The sequence below is a fragment of the Schistocerca nitens genome, chromosome 2 (genome assembly GCF_023898315.1).
Source record: "Schistocerca nitens isolate TAMUIC-IGC-003100 chromosome 2, iqSchNite1.1, whole genome shotgun sequence".
Classification (NCBI taxonomy): Eukaryota; Metazoa; Arthropoda; class Insecta; order Orthoptera; family Acrididae; genus Schistocerca; species Schistocerca nitens.
In genome coordinates, this window is record NC_064615.1 from 716,644,946 (window position 1) to 716,668,737 (window position 23,792).

At 40.3% G+C, this 23,792-nt stretch overlaps 1 protein-coding gene across 3 annotated transcripts in view; it reads left to right on the top strand.

Annotated features, from left to right (window-relative positions):
• Window positions 1–23,792, top strand: part of LOC126236888 (intraflagellar transport protein 80 homolog) — a 448,716-nt gene that overhangs the window by 243,289 nt on the left and 181,635 nt on the right. For all 3 annotated transcript variants that reach the window (XR_007545000.1, XM_049946524.1, XM_049946525.1), the window contains exon 9: window positions 13,651–13,814. Coding sequence is in view for 2 of the 3 variants with exons in the window: in XM_049946524.1 (XP_049802481.1) it covers window positions 13,651–13,814 (164 nt within the window). In the remaining variant the exon portion in view is untranslated. The remainder of the gene's footprint in view (window positions 1–13,650; window positions 13,815–23,792) is intronic.

A 23,792-nucleotide genomic window follows, 5' to 3' on the forward strand; every position in this document is an offset into this window, starting at 1 on the left:
CAATTTTTAGTGCTGCCAAACCCTCCCGGATTTCCCTGATCTGATAAGTATTTTCAGTAACAGTATTCTTTAATTCCGCCATTTGTTCACTTAATTGCTGGCTTAACTGTTGGCTTTGCTGACCAATATCCTGCCTAATGTGTCCCATCTGTTCCTTTGCTTCTTCCATATGCTGTATCAATAACATTAACAAATTATCTCCGCCTACTCTTCCCTGGTTAATTGGAGTACTCGTGGTGACATTTTCACTGGACCCTCTCCACCAAAACTTTGATCTACACTTGGATTACTGCTGGACAATAGTTCACTGATCCTAGGTCCGAAGTGTTTTCTACAGATTCACAGCCTACATGCTTCTCTTCGTACATTTTTGTGTTCTCATTGTTATTCATAGTACACAAATGTCACACATCACTATTTAAAATTAGAAAATTAAAAATATCAGTTGCTCATCTGAATTCCAGTGGCGCAGTCCAAGAATGTGGTCCATTATCATCAGGTAATGATATCCAAAATAGACGATTTTGCGATCTTCCCACAGCAGGTAATGATTTCTTTTTTCTTTTTTTCTTTTTCTTTTTTTCTGGTCTTTACATAAACGGTCCCCACAAACAGTTCTCTGGGCAAAAGTTTTTGTTGTTTAGATGTTGCATTCACGTTTTTGCGTAACCTGAAACAATCACTAATTAAACACATTTCCAATTTCAAACGTCAGTACCAGCTCTACTCCGTCACATGTAATGATCTTTAAACATCACTACTTAACTTGTGTTGGCCTGTGGTTCATCAATGTTGTGGATGCTGCGAATAATGAGAACATCATGAAAATTTCGAGCTTGACAAATTATTTATTGACATCAGCTGATGGACAGAACTGACATAAGTGCAAAACAACTGATGAAACTGAGCTAAACCAAACTGAACTGCACTGACTCCTGAAGTAAACAAAACTTAACTGAATGTCTGCACAGCATCGCTGCATCACTTAAAATATGCTACCATTGTTAATTTATTACAAAATGTAACTTACAATTATAAACAATTTCATCTAAATTAACTGCTGTTACATTTGTACAGGTTATAAAATATAATGTCAAATAACATGATATTTTTATCATCATCTTGATTTTATGTGTGAAAATTAATTCACAATCTGATTTCAACAATTATTTTGATTTTACTTTAATTTTGTAATTAGTGACTGTATGGATTTTATTGCCAACATTTGTTCGAAGTATACACATCGTGCTTCACCAGAGTACATAAATTAAATACACACACATTTTCTCAAATACCGGAATTTCGTACATTTGGGTGATATAACTAACAAGAGGTAAATATCTGCATAATTTACTAGTATCATTAATTACCATGAATTTCATAAAAATGAATAACAATTGAAATTACATCACTGGATAATGATTGTTATTTTCATTTGAATTGTAATGAGGTTTTTGTGCTAGCAAATTTACAAATTGCATTTATGGTAATTAGAGGCATTATTTATTTATGCTAACATTTCCAAAGCCTCTTAATATTTGTTGCTAAAAATTTATTACTTCAATTTCACGATCTGATATTTAATGTGGCATATGTACATATTTTTGTTAATGACAACAAGAATGTACATCATTCCAGAATATTCTGTATGTATTTACAAAGAAGAATAGGTTTTTGGACAAACTGAACTGAATGATACCTATGAAAATACACATAAAAGGCCCTAGGAAGCACTGAATTATACGCTAAATACATGGATGCATACAGAAAAGGTGGTATCGGACAGTTCATAATGATCATGGAGGAGCCTGTTGCATAATAATGTACCAGCTGTTATACTAACACTGTTCGGCCTTTTACATTGGCATGACTACCACCAAATTATCAGTTAGGAAGAATGGGCATAGGCAGAGGGCATATATTGGCAACATGCAATATCCTGTTTCAGAGCATGCTCTACAGCATGACAATCATGACCTATGTGCCCCGTTCACCACACGCACCATCTGGATTCTTTCCCCAGAAACCAGTTTCTCAGAACTCCACAGCTGGAAACTAGCGCTACAATATTTCCTTGGTTCTCGCCACCCACCAGGCCTTAATTTATGTTGATTTCTTCTGTCTCAGCATTTCTTCACAGTAACTACACTTTTCTTATCTCCTTTGTAGTTTTCTACCTCTTCATTGTCTTACCTGTCTATTTTTTACATTCCCATTCTCACCTCTGTTACATACACTGCACTTAGCTTTTACTCCCATGCGTGATGTTTAAGCAGTAATCTGTCTTGCATATTACCCTGTCTTCCACCTTTAAGCTCTCAGGTTTTCAAATCTCAACCTATGCAGTCCACAACAATCAGTCTTTCCTTCTCATTCCGTCTGGTAAGTCTCCCCTGACCTGCCATTTTGGGAGACTTTCCTGAAATCTACCCCATTTCCTAGACCTCTCCAGTCCTTTTCCTTCATCCCTCTTCCTTCTACTTCAACCCTTCTGCCTGAAGAAGGAGCAACTAGCTCCAAAAGTTTTCCAATTATAGCTTTGTTTTGTGGGTGTGTTCTGCCACAGCGTGGTGAGTAGATTTTCTTATCTATCCAATTAAATTATTTTGTCAAAATAAACAAAAAAGATTTTATCATCACCAGAAGCATATATCTTTCCCACATTGTATTACTGCATGATGATACTGCACCCTTGTGCTGAATGTAGTTGAACATGTGATATACCTGTACATGGGCATGCACGAGTACAAGATTTCTTTAGTTTTCTTATGAGGGATAGAGTCATAAGTAACAGGGTGCTCACCCAATTAGTGATGCACATGAATGGAGTGACAGTATTCCCATTGTTGTTTGTCATTTTTAGGTTGTTCTAGCCATGACAATTTGAATAGGTCATGGGGAGACATATCATGGGCGAAGATGAAAGGAGTTTCTTCCAGCTATCATACGATGTTGCCCAAACACTTACTGATTGATGATGGTATACTGAATCATTCTGCTGGAAAATGACACTGACAACTTACTGAGCCACTTAAGGAAAGAAATAAAACCACTGTTAGAAGGAATATTAACTCCGCAAAAGTACTTTTAAGTATATGTTCCCCACTATTTCAAATAAACATACAAGAAATGGTGCACACTATCTACACATCATTATCCTCTACAATTACAAACAATTGTCACCATGTATGTTGTAAAGGTAATGCCTTAAGCTTCAGTATGACTTCATTTAGCTCATACTAATACCATGGACTTCCTCTCAGTACATTATAGCAGCTCCTATAAAACCTCAAACTTCAACATAATACACACATCAAAAAAAGTTTTGCATCACACAGACACAGTCCCTTTGGCTGTCCAGAGATATCACTAAACCCGCCCAAAGATGTAAACAACCATGCATGAGCACCGCCTATTAGAGAGAGGAGGTCCAACAGCCGATCAGTTCCAGTCGTTCCACCAGGAAGGAGATACATGGCTCGTGTTGTCTGTAGTTCAACCGTGCCTAGACGGTCAGTACTGCAGTTTGATTACAGCTGCATTGTTACTTTGTGCCAGGAAAGTCTCTCAACAAGGGAAGTGTCCAGACATCTCAAAGTGGACCAAAGCGATGTTGTTCGGACATGGAGGAGATACAGAGAGAGAGAGAGAGACAGGAACTGAGATGACATGCATCGGTCAGGCCACGTAAGGGCTACTACTGTAGTGGATGACTGCTACCTACGGATTATGGCTTGGAGGAACCCTGACAGCAATGCCACCATGTTGAATAATCCTTTTTTGTGCAGCCACAGGACGTCGTGTTACGACTCAAACTGTGCACAATAGGCTGCATGATGCGTGACTTCACCCCTGACGTCCATGTCAAGGTCCATCTTTGCAACCATGCCACTATGCAGTGTGGTACAGATGGGCCCAACAACATGCCAAATGGCCTGCTTAGGATTGGCATCACATTCTCTTCACCGATCACTCTCGCATATGCCTTCAACCAGATAATCGTCAGAAACATGTTTTGATTCAATCCGATCAGGCTGAACGCCTTAGACACACTTTCCAGTGAGTGCAGCGAGGTGGAGGTTCCCCGAATTTTTGCGGTGGTATTATATGGGGCTGACATAAGCCGCTAGTGGTCGTGCAAGGCGCTGTAATGGCCATACGATAGGTTAATGCCATCCTCCAACCGATAGTGCAAGCATATCGGCAACATATTGGCGAGGCATTCATCTCCATGGACGAAAATTCATGCCCCCATCATGGACATCTTGTGAATGACTTCCTTCAGGATAACGACATCACTCGAATAGGGTGGATAGCATGTTCCACAGACATGAACCCTATCGAACGTGCTTGCAATAGATTGAAAAGGGCTTTTTATGGACAGCATGACCCACCAACCAATTTAAGGGATCTATGCTGAATCGCCATTGAGGAGTGGGACAATCTGGACCAACAGTTCCTTGATGAACTTGTGGATAGTATGCCATGTTGAATACAGGCATACATCAATGCAAGCAGATGTGCTACTGGGTATTAGAGGTACCGGTGTGTACAGCAATCTGGACTACCACCTCTGAAGGTCTCACTGTATGATGGTACAACATGCAGTGTGTGGTTTTCATGAGCAATAAAATGGGCAGAAATGATGCTTATGTTGATCTCTTTTCCAATTTTCTGTACTGGTTCTGGAACTCTCGGAACCAAGGTGATGCAAATTTTTTTTTGCTGTGTGTATTTCACTTAAAAGTACTCTCATATCTATAATTCATATCTTACTAGTTTCAGGGGAGAGGGACTGTTGCAACCTGGTGCAACTTGGTCTCCATCCCACATTGAATACAGTATACAAAATGCTGAAAAAGTAACACATGCTCATAAAACATGTAAAATAAAACACAAGTGATACACTTAAGTGTAACGTGCATTTCAAAGTAGGTGAAACAGTGATGAAAGCAGTTAGCTCAACATTGTGCGTTTATAATAGTCATAGTATCTCTCCATCATTACTGAATCATAATTATCTCAGTTAATTCCTATTCATCCCTTCAATAATGAGGGGGTGTGACTGTTGCTTGAAAAATCTTATTTCTTAAAATCATGTAGGAGCTGTGAGTAATCAATGTTAACCCTTCATGAATAATTACTGTGAAGCTGCACTCACTACCTTCTGTATTTTTGGTTTCTTTCAAGTACCATTGTTTGTCAGTCAGATGGAGACATTGGTGATACAAATTTTGTGATAGTCACCTCTTTGGAAAGTTGTCTCCTTTACGGAATTCCAGTTCTCAGATGCATGAACATTTATAGTCTCATTCTGATTCCTCACAATTTCCTTATACCCACTTTTTCCTGACTTACCTGCACTAAGACTGTATTCCCATAGTGCTAGATCAGCAATCTCAGTGTGCAGCAGCAAACTTCTGATGGTGAATTTACTTGTGCTGTTCAGGATTTCACGTATGATACCTTTTGTAGATTAGGTGAAGACTCAAGAAAAAGGTAATTTTTAAAACTGTAAGACATTCCCCAAGGTGGCGAATGCCAAGAACTGTAGCTGTAATTTGTTTTGCTAGTCATATTTGTTTCCCATGACAAAGTGATTGAGTTGAAAATCTCCTTGTATGGCTGTATACATTGATATTTGAATAAGCTGTGGCTGGTAGCATGTCTGTGGCCTCCTACTGAGTCGTCTGGGCCTTTGCCCAGTGACGGCAAGCTCTTGCTGTGTCTGTTCGGGCGTGTACATGTATGGTCTGACTTCAAGCTTCATATGATTTGCTTGAAGTTCAATCCACCGACCTGCATTCTTCAACAAGGAGGGGTCACAGGGAACATGAATGTGTCTCGCTTACTGTATGTTAAAATGTATCTGCACATTATCCCTTTGATACTGATGTTCCATTGAAATGCAACAACCTGCTTCTCTTCATCATGTAATTGTTTCAACAGTAATATAGATTACTGTAGATAGTATCTGTATGAACAGATGGCTATGGTTTGCACTGGTGTTATTGCTAGAAAATAATTCTTAGAATTGTGGGTTCAAAATAAGATAAGTATTGATGAATGTTTTTTTTATTTTTTCTTCTTTCCAATTTGTTTTTGTGCAATGAAATTGTACAATTCTTGTTCTCTATCTCATAGAGTATTCTACAATATTGTATTGTTGTCAGAATGTTGTGTTACAATCAGAGACACAAAGTTGGAATAAAAACTTATGCTGTAATGTTCATAGTTGTTATAACCTTTAATCACCAATAATTGCGTGGATATTCAAACACACTCACTTAGAAACAATAGCTGGTTACATGATAACAACTCAGTATCTCTTATTCGACTGCCGTGCTGTGACATGCGGCCGGCGCCGTTCGTAGCTAGGTCGCGCTCCCGTGCTCAGTCGAGTTGCGGAGTGCCTCTATCGCCGTTTGCGCGTACTGTCGTGGCGGCACTGTAAATGTCGTGGCACTGTCACAACACTTTTCCCCCCTTGAAAAAAAAAAAAAACTCTCACTTCCTTGGAGACATGGACAGTGCGGAGACATCCATGGCCTCTTGTGAGGCCGCAAGAAGATCCCGCGGACAGACACAAGAATATGGTCGAAAATGTCCAGGATGGACAAGAATATGGTCGAAAATGTACAGGATGGAAGTTCGTGCTGGAACGTGCCTCCTGGACGAGATGATGGGTGAAAACTCCAGAGCAGCATCCATAGGTGTCGTGGACCTGGGGGTGTGCTCCAGCGAGATGGGTCCCGGAGAAGACGGCATCGCGACTGGGGCTGGTTCCAGCGTACTAGGAAGCGGTAGCAACGTCGGCTGCAGCAACACGTACGGTAGATCGGCAGCAGCGACAAGACTGGTGTCTCGGGCTGGTGGAGGCGAAGGAAGGGGCAGTGGCACCGGCGTGGCCACCACTTTTGGGCGCATCTGGTCTTAATGGTGAACAACTATGCCGTCATTCGTACGTATTTCACAAAGCCGGCGGCCGCGAAGAGCCTTGACCACCCCTGGAATCCATTTAGGGCGAGATCCATACCCTCATGCCCACACGTCGGCGCCCACCGAGTATTTTCCCGCACTAGGGGACACAGCACAAGGCCTGACAGGGTCAAGCAGGTGCAGTAGAGTGCGCGGTTGGCGGCCATGCAAGAGTTCAGCAGGGCTGCAATCATCCAGAGGCGTGAAGCGATAAGAACTCAGAAATTGCAGCAGAGCCTCATCTGTGGAAAAATCACTAAGGAATTTTTTCATCTGGCTTTTGAAAGTGCAGACAAGGCGCTCGACCTCCCCATTCGATTGTGGATGGAAGGGCAGTGCTGTAACATGATGAATCCCTTGTCCAGTACAAAAATCACGGAAGGCCTGCGAAGAGAACTGAGGGCCATTGTCTGTGACGATCGTGGATGGAAGACCTTCTAGCACAAAGATTTTGGACAAAGCCAGCGTCGTCGCCGCAGTGGTGGGCGACGGACATCAAACAACAAACAGAAACTTCGAGAAGGCGTCAATCAACAGTAGCCAATAAGTACCGAGGAAGGGACCGGCAAAGTCAGCGTGCACCCGTTCTCATGGCTGCGCTGGATCAGGCCATGGAGAGAACATTGTACGAAGTGCAGCCAGTTGTGGAGCACACTGACCACACGCAGCAACCATGTGGGCGATGTCCGAATCAATACTGGGCCAATAAACGTGCCTGCGGGCCAGGGACTTAGTCCGAGAAATACCCCAATGGCCTTCATGCAACAGTTTGAGAACATCTTTGCGAAGAGAGGCTGGCACCACGACCCGTGGAGATGCGCCATCCGTGGCCAGAAGAACAACACTATCACAAACAGACAGACGAAGGCGCAAGGCATGGTAGTTGCGAAGGGGATCCGATGCCCGGCCCTTGGTCCTGTCCGGCCAACCCCGTTGAACAAAACCGATCACCTGACGCAGGACCAGGTGCGGCGCAGTAGCCGACGTGACCTGCAAACCTGTAAGTGGAAAACCCTAGACCGCACGACATTCTTCCTCATCAATGTGGAAACAGAGTAGTTCATCACGATCGAAAACCGGGTCGGGGCCCATCGGCAATCGCGACAATGCGTCAGCATTGGCGTGCTGGGCCGTGGGGCGATAGTGAATCTCATAGTGAAAATGAGACAAGTACAAGGCCCAATGTTGCAGGCGGTGAGCTGCCTTATCCGGAAGCGACGCCGATGGGCTGAACAGAGAGACCAGCGGCTTGTGGTCGGTGATGATGTGAAACTTAGAACCATACAAAAAAATGCTGAACTTTTTTAGAGCATAAATGATAGCGAGTGCCTCCTTTTCGATTTGAGAGTAACGCTGTTGCACATCGTTGAGGGTCTTGGAAGCATAGGCGATGGGTCGTTCCGACCCATCCTCATACTGATGGGCGAGAACAGCCCCTAGGCCATACTGTGACGTGTCAGTCGCCAGAACCAAGTGCTGACCCGGATGGAATGTGGCAAGACAAGGCGCCGACTGCAAATGAGCCTTCAGGCAGACAAAAGCCTGCTCACACTCATCGGACCAACAGAAAGGGACTTTTTGCGTAACAGCTGATGCAGAGGATGAGCTACCGCCGCGGATGGAATGAATTTGTGATAATAAGCAATCTTGCCTAGAAACGCCTGAAGTTCTTTGACCGTAGACAGCTGGGCTAGAGCGTTAATGGCCGCAACGTGCTGACGTAGAGGACGTATACCCTCAGGGGACAAGTGGAAACCAAGATACACAATGGAGGGTTGGAAGAACTGTGACTTCTCCAGATTGCACCTCAACCCAGCCGAATGCAAACCCGAAACAGGGAACGCAAATTGCGAAGGTGGAGCCCCCCGTGACAACAATGTCATCCAGATAGTTTATGCAGCCAGGAACGGAAGCCATGAGCTTTCCAAAAACCGCTGAAAAATGGCCGGCGTACTAGCGACGCCAAATGGTAACCGCTGGTACTGATACAACCCACAAGGAGTGTTGATGACGAGAAATTCCTTGGAAGAAGCATCCAACAGCAACTGATGGTACGCCTCCGATAAGTCAAGTTTGGAAAAGAACTGGCTTGGTAAATAACTCCTCAGGACGGGGAAGAGGATAAGTGTCAATGAGGCTCTGAGCATTGACAGTGGCTTTAAAATCACCACACAATTGCAGACTCCCATTTGGTTTAGAAACCACCACGATGGGCAAGGAAGGAGAATCCCTGAAGCTGTTAACCTGTCTATCTCAGCCTTGACAGGTGCACGCAACGCCACTGGAATAGGGCGTGCCCGGAAAAACTTAGGGCAAGCTGTAGGTTTAAGAGTAATGTGGGCTTCAAAATCTTTGGCACGACCCAGACCAGCAGAGAACACAGACGAAAATTCAGAACACAATCCATCCAGCTGTTGATATGGAATATCCTCAGATATGAGGTGCACATCATCATCAATGGAGGACCCAAACAACTGGAAAGCATCATAACCGAACAGGTTTTCAGTGCCCGCATGATCCACCACATAAAACGTGAGGGGCCTAACAACAGACTTGTAGGCAGTGGAAGCATCAAACTGGCCAATGATAGGAATTTTCTGTTTATTATAAGTTCGCAGATTTCGTGTAACTGGAGACAAGGGAGGGGAGCCCAACTCCAAATACGTGTGAGAATTAATGAGAGTTACTGCAGAGCCAGTGTCCACTTGCATGCGAATGTCTTTATCCAGAACACGAACCATAACAAACAACTTATTTGTTGGAGAAAGCACACAGTTAACATCCATGTCCGATGCCTCGTCCTCGTCAACAGGAACATTAGGGGACTGACACACAGAAGCAATGTGGCCTTTTTTCCTACAGGAATTACACGTGGCCCAACGTTTTGGACACACGGCCCTGTCATGCTGTACGAAACAACGTGGACAAGAAGGAAGTGCGGAACGAACCTGCTTCTGTGGTTGCTGTTTTTGCTGCGAGTGTTGCGGCCCAACGCGACGTTGTTTACGGGAGTGAACCGCCGCCACATCTTCGTTCTCCTGTGAAACAGGCAAATTGTCCATGTTGAAAGTTGACTGTACAGCGCCTACATCACACCATCTATTTGCGCGCCAGCAGCGTGGAGACACTTCAAAGGATTGAGCGATGCTTAGAACTTCCGACAACGACGGGTTTGGCAGTTGTAGGGCACGTTGCCGAACTTCTTTATCAGGAGCAAGCCGTAGAATAGCATCCCTAACCATTGAATCAGCATAAGACTCATGATGAGTGTCCGTGACAAACTGACATTTCCTTCTCAGACCGTGTAGTTCTGCCGCCCAAGCCCGGTACAATTGATGGGGCTTTTTACGACACCGGTAGAACGCCACGCGGGCGGCAACGACGTGGGTGTTTTTTCGGTAATAGTTAGACAATAAGTCACACATTTCTTGGAAGGACAGAGAGGCAGGTTCCCGCAGAGGGGCTAACTGAGATAGCCGCTGATAGATCCGTGGGGAAATCCAAGATAGAAATAATGACTCACACATAGGAGCATCGACAACGCCGAAAGCCAAGAAGTGTTGCCGCAAACGCTTCTCATAATCCTCCCAGTCTTCAGCGGCCTCGTCGTAAGGAGAGAATGGAGGCGGAGAAGAGGAAGACAGACGATGAGTAAGCGACGTCGACAACGCCTGAATAGCAGCCGTCAGCTGTGTTTGTTGTTCAATGAGCGCTTACATAAGCTATTCCATGTCTGCCCCGTCACGAACACACAAATCCACAACACAGTGAAAATATCCCATCCTCGTCGCCAAAAGTGTTATAACCTTTAATCACCAATAATTGCGTGGATATTCGAACACACTCACTTAGAAACAATAGCTGGTTACATGATAACAACTCAGTATCTCTTATTCGACTGCCGTGCCGTGACGTGCGGTCGGCACCGTTCGTAGCTAGGTGGCGCTCCCGCGCTCAGCCAAGTTGCAGAGCACCTCTATCGCCATTTGCGCATACTGTCGTGGCGGCACTGTAAATGTCGTGGCACTGTCACAATAATAGTGACTTTTTGAAGTGTGTAGGAATGAGGCACATGCGCTAGCTTACATGTAAGGTGCCAAAGGTATCTTTTCACAAAGGTGAGACATCTGGTCTTCTTCACTTGTGATCTGGGCAGCTGCACTGGCCAGGTGTTCATCCTAAGCAAACAAAAGACATGGGCTCGTCCATAATTGGATGGGGTAGGGGTGGAGGGGTGGTGGTATTTGAGGATGTCTACAGGACAGAGATAGGTCCATAAGAGCAGAAAGGTTAGTTGGCTGCTTAGTCAGTCGCAATAAAAGAGTCAAATATGAAGTCAAGTTTCTTCCAAAAACTTGGTGACGAGTGGTAATCAGTGTATGGAAGTGGTTGTATCAGTAGGACACACGGCAATTGACTAGTACAATGTGCTTACAGGTTATAATGATGCATAAATTCTGTTAATTTTAATGGACAGTGTCCTAGCAACAACACACTGAGCCACGGCACAGTGCACCTCTTGTACATAGGTATGTACACAGCTGAGCACACCTGTCACACAGTCTATTTCTTCAGTCCCACTTGTGAAGTATAATGTAACTGAGAGGAAGATTTATTGCAGTGACATAAAAGTAAAATGATGTAAAACCTAGATATGACTATTAAGAACCACACTTGCTCTGGTTAACATCTAGAAGTCATTTACCAAACCTTCTAACACAGTTGTGTGTAAGAGAGGTATAAAATCAGTCCTCCATGAGTTTAGGCAGGCAGTAGTTAATAATAGCTGAGAAGTCAGGGCAGTGAGGGAAAATACTCCACTCTTGGATGTTCATTGTTCACTGGGTTAGTATCTGTAGTCGATTGTTCAGATTCATATTGATCTTTCACTGGAAATATTTTTATTAGTTGCTCAGTGATGCTAATTGAGTGAATATGTCAGGTGCCAATTTGTTTTGGGTTCAATATTTGATCAGCAATGAGCAAAGGTTATATATCTGGCTGTAACACATTTATATTTCAAGTGGCCCATCTCAAGAATGATGAATGAAAGCAACACAATTACACACTGACAATCTATTGTTGCTACGTGTAGTTGTTCTTGAGCATGTGAAACTCTTGGTTTTCAAGTTAATGAACTGAAAAGCTTTATCAAAAATGTAACTGATTACAAGTATTGTAGCAGGTTTAGAATAGATTAACAAATAAGGATAGAGGCCAGGTATGGCAGAAAATTATGATTTGAATAATTATGTGCAACCTCGACACCTCAGCACAAGATTCCGAGGTTGGCCTCTCTACACAAATAACATATTTCCCTAAAATATGTATCCCTGCTACTTACTCCTGCTATAAATGGCAGAAAAGCACCCTGAACCTGCAAGAATTGGTGGTCCTATCAGAAATTGACAATAATTTTTGCTATGAGAGTAGGGGAAAAATTCTCTATCCATACTTTTCATAAACATAGATTGATGTAAAATTGGGTTAGTTAAGGTAGAAGGTGAAGGGAGCATAGTTCCACAAAAGGGAAATGATGGCAAATTGAAAATACTGTCAGACTATTGACACACAATATTGTGAAAATATCATCAATGAACCTGGACTCATGGCCAAAACACCCTCTCTTCATTCTTTCACAGCCTCAACACCTTCTCTCTCATCTGCCTCACCTGGCCCTTCTCAACCCAGCATGCCACCTTCCTGGACACAGCAAGGTCTATCTTTAGGTGCTGTTTTGCTTGTCACCAATTTTCTATTTCAGTTAGTATTTATTGGGCACTCACCACATACAAAGTTCATAAGGTAGTCTAAGGCACAGTCTGATGCACAGCAATCACTCTTTAGTCGGAAGGGTAATTTATGAACTGAGTCCATGTCATAGTGATGTTAACAATGATGTGAGAAACTTAAGGCAGATGGAGCATGATGAGAAGCAAACACAGAGTTCCTGTACCTAATTCTGGCCAGCCTTGTATACAGCCCTGGATGAGTGAACTGCACAGGTCACATGGTGAGATCATGTAAAGACTGGCAGTGCCCTCTCACTATGTTCTGATAGTGCAGGAACTAATGTCGGTTTGGAGATGTGCTACATATTCTTGTTGGAATCCTCCATAATCAGCTCTGTGTTAATGCTAGCTGGCTGCACACCTGCCTTGATAGTGCCCTCTCTGCTGTTGTGATTTTTGTCTTTAATTAACTCCATATTGACATATTCTGTTTCTGTCAAGGATGCAAGAATTATTCCTACACTTCATTCATGAATGGAACAGGTAGAAACAAAACATGTGGTACAGTAGCAGTTACTCACTGTGTTGCTCGTCACAGTCATTTAAAGAATTTGCAGTTGTAAATACTGCTGTGCAGGCACTAATATTTCATTTTTCTGTTGTACAAACTGCGTAGTGTGTTTTGCCCATGCATTTTTTGCGTACCAATGCAACTTAAATTTTTGTGTAAAGTGTTGTAACCACATCAGGTGTCTAATTTGGTTATCTTGTTTAGTTTGTGTGTTATTACTATTCTTCATACTATGTTTTGTTGTATCTTCTGCATTATGTTGCTTACCATTTGAGTGAACAACTCTGCTAAGAAATTCCAAATATTGACCGTCATCTGTTGTAACTAAAGAGTTGAATAAAAAATAAATCAATTTTATCTCTGTTGCAGACATTTTGTTATTGTTGGAAAGTCATACTTCACATTACATGGTTATGATGGTCGATTGCTGTGCTCTCCAAAATGGGGAGGAATGCAACCAGAAACTCTTAGCCCCATGTTCGTCAGCACTAGCTGTGATACACTGGCTGTCAGAGATCAAGTAGATGATAGAGGTGAGTGAAAAACATTAAGAAAATTTGTCTCTGCAAAGTTTTTTAATTTTTTAAATTATTTATGTTTCTTTAGTACTGTGGTGACTGTAAATTAGTCTTAATGAAGTTTTGCTGTAATCATATTAATTTTAGTAATAAAGTAGACAATTCCAATTAAAGCTTTTACAAATTTTAGATCCCAAGTTCCATGTACAATATCTAGGTTCATAGAATTTTAATGTAGTTTTTAATATGTATAAACCTTTATAAATGTACATACCCTCCATATATAATTTTTTAAAAACTTTATTGCAGCATTGTATCTTTACACATGCCTGCTGTAATTAAGATATTTGACAGCATTATATAACAGACTAATTACTCTACTTTTCCCAGTTATTCCAATCTTCTATTAGGCAGGAATCAAACGCCTCTATAATTTTACTGAAATGTACATTTTACATTTTATAAATCATAAAGTAAAATGTTTTACAAATTCATCATAATATTAATTAAAAAAAACTGGATTCTGAACAACATTTTCAATTTAATCACCAGGACGAACAATAAACAAACTCTTGGGTGAACAAAAGTTGACTTTTGTGTGTGTGTGTGTGTGTGTGTGTGTGTTGACTATGTCAAAGATTAAAATCACAACTTCTCGTGACTCCTTGAATATATACATATAGAAATTCCTGGATGGGGGAAAAAAATGTAAAATAAGGGCAAGGCAATCACTCACTTATAGCATACTGATGTGTGGCGTGTAAAAACATGTAACAAAAAACAGTATTCACACTAGCTTTTGAGCTCTTGCTGTTTCTCTAGTAAAAGTACACACATTCACAACCACACAAACATGCACTCCCTTTGTGCATTTGTGTGTCTGCGTGTTTGTGTGTGTGAATGTATGAATTCCTACTAAAGAGAAACAATAAGAGCTTAAAGTTAATATGAATACTATTTTCTGTTACTTGTTTTTATGCACAACACATCAGTCTGTTATAGGTGAGTGAACTACATATGTCCATATCACTAGGGATAAAATATCGTCAGGACTCTCAACAGTCATGTAGTGACCTAGAAACTGTGGATTCAACAATAAATTCTGTCAGCTTTTATTATTTCTACATGTCACCTCTTTGCCATCCCCACCTCATGTGTTAGAGTAGCTAGCAGCACATTTCTTTGTTCCAGCTATTAAGACATAGAACAACAAATTTATGTTAAAGTTGCTCTAGGCATTCCATAATTATGCTCATTTTTACATACTACCTATTCCCACCTCTGTAGTGTGAGACAAGGGCTGCTCTTATAAACAACCACTGGATGTGACTTTTTAAGGGGTATTCAAAAAGAAACAAGCTGGAGTCAGAAATGCGCAAACTGGTGAAAGGAGAGTAATATTGTGGCATGTGTAATGAGGTGTGGTTCTGACCAGAGTGTGGAAGTTCACAGCCCATTGCTAGAGGACACATGTGCACGTCACATGGCAATACAGAGTTAGCAGCAGCATGCATCAGTCGCCCAACACTGCCAGTCACATTGTAAACAGTGACATGGAGGCATCAAGTGAAGAGCAAAGAGGTGTTGTTCATTTTATGACAGTGGAAGGAGTCCGAATGTCGCAAGTGTACAGCAAACACTGCATTTCCTTGTAAGGGTCAAGGCGTGGCACAAGCACTTCAGGGAAGGACGGGTGTCATTAAGCAATGATGCACGGTGTGGAGCACCACACTGCCTTACCGATGACATCGTCCAGCTGGTGGATGCACTCATTACCCAGGACTGCCTAGTGACAGTGAAAGCCATAGCCGCCGTGGTCGGTTTGAGCATCAAAAGTGTTCACACCATCATGAAGGATCAACTCCACATGTGCAAAGTGTGTGCCCAATGGGTGCCCCACAGTCTTCAACCACACCAGGAAGCATGATGAATGGCCCACTGTCTTGCTCATCTGCAGCGCTATGCTCAGGAAGGGAATGCATTCCTGGCACGAGTGGTGGCTGGAGATGAGTCATGGTGTCATCACTTCGAACCAGAATCAAAACGACAAAGTCTCCAGTGAAAACATCCAGTGTCACCACCACCAAAAAAAGCCAAGGCCATCCACACAAGTGTAGGAAAGGTTATGCTGACATTCTTCTTTGACCAAGATTGCCCCCTTCTGATTCACTTCCAGCAACATGGGACAACGTTGAATGCCCAGTGCTACTCGCAAACCTTGACCACCCTTCGCCAAGTGATCAAACCAGAATGACCAGGCAATCTCACCCATGGGGTCATTCTGCTCCACGACAATGCAAAGCCTCATATGGCCAACAAGGTCACGGCACTCCTGCAGAAATTCAAATGGGAGTTCCTCAGCCACCTTCCATACAGTCCGAACCTCTCTCCATGTGATTACGCCAATTTTGGTCCCCTTAAAAAGGCTCTGAGGGGCAAATGATTCACCTCACATGATGACGTCCATCTGTACACGCGGAACTGGTTAACATCGCAGCCCCAGGAATTTTATGAGACAGACATTCACCGCCTTGTGTCACAGTGGGACAAGTGTCTAAACAGTTAGGGTCAATACCTGTAACATACAGGTTCTGGTTTCTATAATTATGCCTCTGGCTTATTTCTTTTTGAACACCCCTTATTCTGTTGTTTTAAAATTGTTATAATAAACATTGGTTGCTCAGAAGCTGGTTGAGTAGTTTGTCTACAGTGAATATTTAAAGAAACAATGTTGACAAAATGGACAATTTGGGTGAAGATTTTTATTGGATGATTTTTTAAATGATGCCCATGGGCAGGCATAGGGTGCAATATGCAACAAGTTGCCTTTTATAAATTCAATATAATTTATTTTTTGTATCAATAATTAGTTTTCAAGCCAATGCAGGCTTATCGACCGATAGAAGTGTTACGTGAACATTTATGTGAACCATGTGCAGCTAGACACTATAATGTTGATGCTTGTGGAAATAATGGATATTTAATTGACAAAAAGTTTGAGAAATGAAAAGGTTGTTATGTTTTACAACATCATAATTAAAAAAAAAAAAAAACCATGACTGACTGCATTTTATACCCACATAAATCGCCAACACAATTTCCTACTTCTGGCCTTAGCAGAGTGAGCTTTTCTGGTGCTGCATTCCCATTCCCTTCACCTTCCGTTGTACTAGCTCTTGCCAGTCCCTTCCTTTTCCTCTCTTCTCCTTTCGACTTATTTATTCATCTTGTCTCCTCCATTCATGCAACCCTCCTCTCCAAATCCCCTCATGCTACAGCTTGTGGTGTAAAATGTTGATTCTGTGGAATAATATGTTCCACTTCTAACCACTTAGGCCAACAAAAGATGTTTGTAAAAACTGGAAACGTTGTTAAATGCATAACATCACACTGTTCGTGCTCTGGTTTGCCATATGTGCAGATTTTGTGTGAAAGATGTCATCTTAGAACACTGACAAGGCATAAAAGCAAGTGAGCATGTCCACCTGTTGTGGAGGACCACTCGTGCTTTGGCATCAATGCTTGATGGTACCCTGGAAACCATGGAGGAAAGGGTGCAAGTGATAATGACAACACCAGAACAATTGAAGATGTCAGATGGGAACTCTCAATCTGTAATGTCAAATCAGTACTGCAATAAATCTTATGTGAGAGCTGCAAAGTTGTGTGAGATCTGATTCGCCTGTAATTGTAAATGAAATTGTACAGTGGATACAGTTTGATTATAATACAGAAGAGTTATTACAAAACTGAATAGTGGCTTGAACAGATTGGAGCTTTCTTTCAGCACTCGCTCATTGCAAAAGTTGAAGAACTCTCATTGTTGCTGTCAAGCAGCACTGCATAGCATGTCCACTTCAGTGAACAACTTCAGGAATAGCGACTGCATGATATTTATGAGGTGAAAGTTGGCATACACATTGACAGGATGATGGATATGGTATGGTACATACTGAAAACCATTCATTTATAACACTACATTTGGCACCCATGTACAGGGCGTGAATTAGAGGTACTAAAATAACTGAGCATTAATAGTAGTTAAAAAAAAATGGGAATTTTGATAAAAATAATGGAAGAAGATGCAGCATAGGCAGAACAGCCCAAGTTAATTGAGAAAGTCTCAGTGGTCACATGCAGTTGTGTTGCGTGAATTAATTTGAATATTTAAGTAGAATTAAGTTTAATTTGGTTAAGACAAAAGAAGTGTTAACTGATATCAAGAGTTGAGGAAAGAATACTAGTTGACCACAGCAATGAGGTCAACAGCACAAGATATTTGCGTGCTTGTATAAACTTTGGCATGTGAGTGGAGAAAAATTCTGTGAGTAACAAAGGAGAATTCTGTGTTGTGATTTTGAGATGACAATTATGGCAGTAATCTCCGACAGCATCCCTGCAGTGGCTGACCACAATGCTATAAGCACAGCCCTGCTTTTTAGTGTAACATCGTGTCAGTTGACTACAAAATGACTACACAGTGGCTCATCACTACTTTGCACAGCCCACGTGTGAAACACTGGGAGTAACATGCAGCTAGGTTTGTGCCTGATTAGGTGAACTGTATACAGCACCAACCTGAGATTTTTTTTGTCTTTAGTAATTTATTCTTTGAGCAATGTAAAAACACATTGCACTTGTTTTGTCCAGTGGTGTGAATACCAGAAACATTATCTAAACGCTATTAAGGATCCATAGATCCATGTTTTTATGTATGCTGGTGACTATCTGCAGAATGGAAGGCAGTTTACCAGAAATATTAAAGAAACTAGAAGAGTAGTCTAATAGTATGACAACTCAAGGACAAGTGCTGTCAAATTTAAAAGCACAAGGGGAGAGACTAAAAAGACAAGGGGAGGTGGTAGATAAAAAACAGACAAAATTTCTAATACAGGGATGATATTACAGTTACCTAAGGAAATGAAAATATAAGGAACACATTAAAAAGGTAAATGATAAGATTCAACAAATTTCCCACCCATGAATTTGAAAGTGTGCAAAATGAAATCTCAGATATATGAGGCTGAGTGCAGGCATTAGAACAAAGTAGAAAATTTGGTGAAGTAATTAGTGACACAAGCACTGTTATCAGTTGGAAGGAATGTTTACAGCAAATGGGTGTACAAAAAGTACAGGAGAAAATTAAGTCTACTAGCACTACCCACAATTCTTCAGGCAATACTGCAGGACACCAGAAGGATTTCCAGAAGTTGTTGGAAGTCTTGGATAAGTGATTAAATTAGATTCAGTTTTCGTTCTGTAGACCCGAAAAATGAGATGATTCTCGTGGATGTGGAACATGTCAGAAACTGTAACATAAAAAACATAAAACATTTGAATATAATACTTAATACCCTGATAATTTGTCAGGAGATTGTCAAAGTAGGTGAAAACAATACATTAAACTGGAATAGCTAATATGTACAGAATTAATACACAGTCAGAATAAAATGTTGTTATGTGCCATTAATAAATTTATCATACACAAGGTACCTAATCTTGACTGTTGTGACTATGTGCTGTCAGAAATGAAATCTAACAGATATTTTTACTTAATCTGGCCTAACAGTCTCTGTTAAGATATTCATCTTAGAGTACAAGGAGTTGTCTATCAAAAAAGTTTTCCATTCTGTTTAAACAGTGCTTTATCTGAAACCAAGTTTTTAAAGGTTGCTGGCAATTTATTGAAAATGTGTGTTCCTGAACATTGGACCTCTTTTTGGACAAAGGTAAGTGATTTTAGGTTTTTATGTAGAGTGTTCTTATTTCTAGTATTGATACTATGTATTGAGCTATTGGTTGGAAACAGAGATATATTAGGCCTACTTGCAACAAATTTCATTAAGGAATAAATATACTGAGAAGCTGTGGTTAGAATACAGAGTTTGTAGAACAGGTTTATACATGATGTTATTGAATTTACTGCACAAATGGTTCTTATTACATGCTTTTGCGTGCTAGAAACTTTTGCTCAGTTTGATGAATTACCCCAGAATATGACCCCATATGACATAACAGAATGAAAGTAAGCAAAGTATGCAAGTTTCTTTATACTTATATCTCCTACATCTGACACCATTCTCACTGACAGACTTGTTTAGCCACTTAAGCAGTTCTGTGGTATGCCCTTCCCAACTGAATTTATTATCGAGTTGTAATCCCAGAAATTTAACACTGTCAACCTCTTCAATCTGAATGTTTTCATATGTTACACGCATGATGAATGGAAAACTCTTACAGGTTCTGAACTGCATATAGTGGGTCTTTTCAAAGTTTAATGAGAGTGAATTAGCTTTAAACCATTTATTAATGTCAGTGAAAATTTGATTGGCAGCCATTTCTAAATCCGTACTTGACTTGCTACTTATTGCAATGTTTGTATCATCTGCAAACAAAACAAACTTAGCATCTGGCAATGTAAAAGACAAGAGGTCATTACTGAAACAAGAAAAAGCAATGAACCCAAGATGGAACCTTGAGGAACACCACATGAAATTAATTCCCAATCAGATGAAGACTGACTGCTTACTGCACAGGTATTTTGCAACAATGCCCTTTGTTTCCTGTTAGTCAGATAAGACTCAAACCATTTTACAGCAGTGCCAGTAACGCCATAATATTCTGATTTACTTAAGAGAATGGTGTGGCTCACACAGTCAAAGCCTTTTGACAGGTCACAGAAAATGCCAGTAGCCTCTAATTTATTATCTAATGAATTAAATACATTCTCACTGTAAGTGTAACTAGCTTCCTCTATATCAGAATTCTTAAGAAATCCAAACTGTGGCTTGGACAATATATTATTTTCAGTCAGATGCTTAAAGAGACGCTTGAACACAACCTTTTCAAATATTTTGGAGAAAGCTGGAAAAAGTGAAATTGGTCAATAGTTTGATGATATCTCTTTATTCCCCTTCTTGTAAAGAGGCCTAACTTCAGTATATTTTAGCCAGTCTGGAAATGTTCTGCTGATAAGAGATTGATTCTTTATAAAGTACCCAGTGAGAACTTAGTAAGAAAATGACTTATCAATAATATTGGAGTCTCAAGTGATTTGGTAGAGGAATTTCAACTAGGAAGTGGCCTAAATTTATCAAAACAATTTCTAAAGTTAGGACTTGATTGGGATGTTCATCCAATGTATTTTTTGGTTTTTTTCTGGGTCATGATCTAATAAATGGGAGTATCATAAGAAAGGACATTTTGCACTTAATTGTTTAGTAAGGGACATGGCAGTCTGGGGAACTCCTCATTCAGAACATTTTAAATCTTGAGTCAATTTTCAGGAAAAATTCAAGGAGAAATACTAGTCCTCCAGCACACAGGAAAAGCTGACTTTAGAATTACTAGACCCAAAATATTATAATAGTTCTTGGGGATCTACAAAAAATACCAAGTGGCATCTGACTTGATCTAAATATCTAGATAACCCATTAGAAGAACCACATTTTGCGAAAATATTGGTATGTAGATTACCACAGTATGTAAGGAAGGAAATTTTCGTATAGAGGGTGGACAAGAGTAAGGAATTTGCTGACCCCCATTTTAGGGCTATATACTTTATATAAAGAACATCCAAAGAGAAAACTGGGGAAATAATGAGGCAGAGGGTATTTTTCTGATCAGTTCACAAAGAAAAGAAAAACTAACTTAAAGCAAAATAGCAATTGGAGTCATTTGAAATACAGGGGAAAGAATAATATACAGTTGCAGGTGTTTGTACCAAACACAGTTAACAGTCATGTGGGAAACACAATACCTTTAAATGGGTCTGTGTCAAATACTGGAGTAATTAAGGGAAATGGAAAATGCGGAAAGTCTTGGGACAGAGGCCAGGATAGAATAGAACTATAGGCCCATATATAGCAAAATTTATTTCTTGTACACATAAGATACCTACATGAGAGGAGTTGTTGTACAAGGAGGAAGAAAAGGAAGAAAGTCAGTCAAAACTCATAATAGTTGGTGAAATATGCGACAGGAAAGTGGATATTTATACAGATTCTGGTAGTGAAATTTGACTGAACTCACAAGATTTTTTACAAGCAATGAAAAAAAAAAATACTTGTGTGACATTCTACCTATCACCAGTGTATGCATTATAGAGATTATGGGAAACTATTTTATGTTAATCAGACAAGAAATGCATTTACCTACAACTGTAGGAAATTTCCAATTAATGCAAACTTAACTAATTGTACTTAATGTTAATTTTAAAGTATTATATTTGATACAGATTGATTATTGAAATATAAAGTAATGCTAGATTTTGACAAAGAATTACTGCCTTGCAAAACTGATGATTACCAACTAGTAGCATCTTTTAAAATGAGTCAAATAATAGATAAACAACATGTAGTGATAAATCGTGTATGCTTAGTTGCTAGTGTGCAGTTGTTAAGCAGAGAAGAATCTATAATTTATACACAGAACTGTAATGATCAAATATACATTAAAGCATATGAATCTATACTCTTAGGGGATGACCAGAAGAAAGAATTATAGAACATTCTATGGAATAATAGATCAGTATCCTCAGATAAACTGGGAGAAACAGAAGATTACATTTGTCAGTTTAAAAGATGAAAATCTGTTCTTTTGTAAACCTTACACCATACATTTAAGATATGCAGTACAAGAGGAATAAATAAGATTATAGAAAATCAAATGAGTGAATGTAGCATTAGTGTTTACAACAGTCCATCATTATTGGTCGATAAGAAAGCTACAGGTGAAGTGACCTGATCTTAGATGCTCATACTCTCAGCAAACATGTCGAGACCTAAAAGAGATAGGCCTATGTTTATTGATGAATGGCTGGCTAGGTTTGAAGAAGCTAGGTATTTCACTTCAATGGATTTGAGATTCAGATATTGGCAGGTAAAGTTGCACAAAAATTCGAAACACAATATAGCCTTCTTGTTTGATGGAAACTCATACAAATTCAAAGTGTAGGCTATCTCCTAAATATTTTCATTTCAGTATTTATTTGTGCTTTATGTGAAGTCTTGGTGAAATAGTTATTACAAGAGTTGATTATTTATGTAGACAATATTTTAATATTCTCCAAAACATAGGAAGAGCATTGCACTTCATTAACAAAAACTCTACAGAGGTTTTGTGAGAAAGGTATTACCATTAAACTATCCAAATCTCATTTTGATAGAAAGGAATTAAAGTTCTTAGGACACCTTCTGTGGTACATGGAATCAAACCTGATTATGAAAGGATAAGGGCTATAAAAGACTGTGCAGAATCCCAGAACATGAAACAGTTACTCTCTTTCCTAACACTAGCAGGATTTTACTGTAGATATGTGTATGGACAAATGATGAATGATCCTAAACTATTAACATTATTAAAACAAAGTCCTAAATGGATATGGGACAAAGGGGCATCTGAAGCTCTTAAGAATATTATAAAAGAAAACCATTCTTAGTAATAAACAATTACTTTTATCTTTTCCTTCAAACAAAGACAATACTGTTGATCTGGATTGAATTTCACTCAAAGTTGTGTTGTGCCACACACCATCACTGACAATGAAACCATGGTCATATTGTCAGCATTGTTTAAAATGATCGGGCAAGGTGACTGATGATGTTTGTCAATGGAATTGCCCATTGACAGCTGTACACTAACTGTATCCTTAATTATTGCACACAGTGCAAGGTGCGGCTCATGTATCTCAGTCCTGTCTTACAGTCTTTTATACTCAATGGGGAAGACTTGATTGCAGTAGGAAGCAGTTTCTGGGTAATAACAGACATAAAGACACCAGTGGTCCATCAGATGGCAGAGGAGAGGGAGATACTCCAAAGATGAAAACCAGAAGTATGAGGAGAACTATTTATTGCTAGGCTTCATGAAAACTACAATTAATGGTGAAGAGTGTACACAGTGTGTACTTTGTTTAACGAGTTTAGCTACTGGTAAAATGAAGCCTAACCAGCTAAAGAGACATCTTGAAACAAAACCTACTAGATTACCATG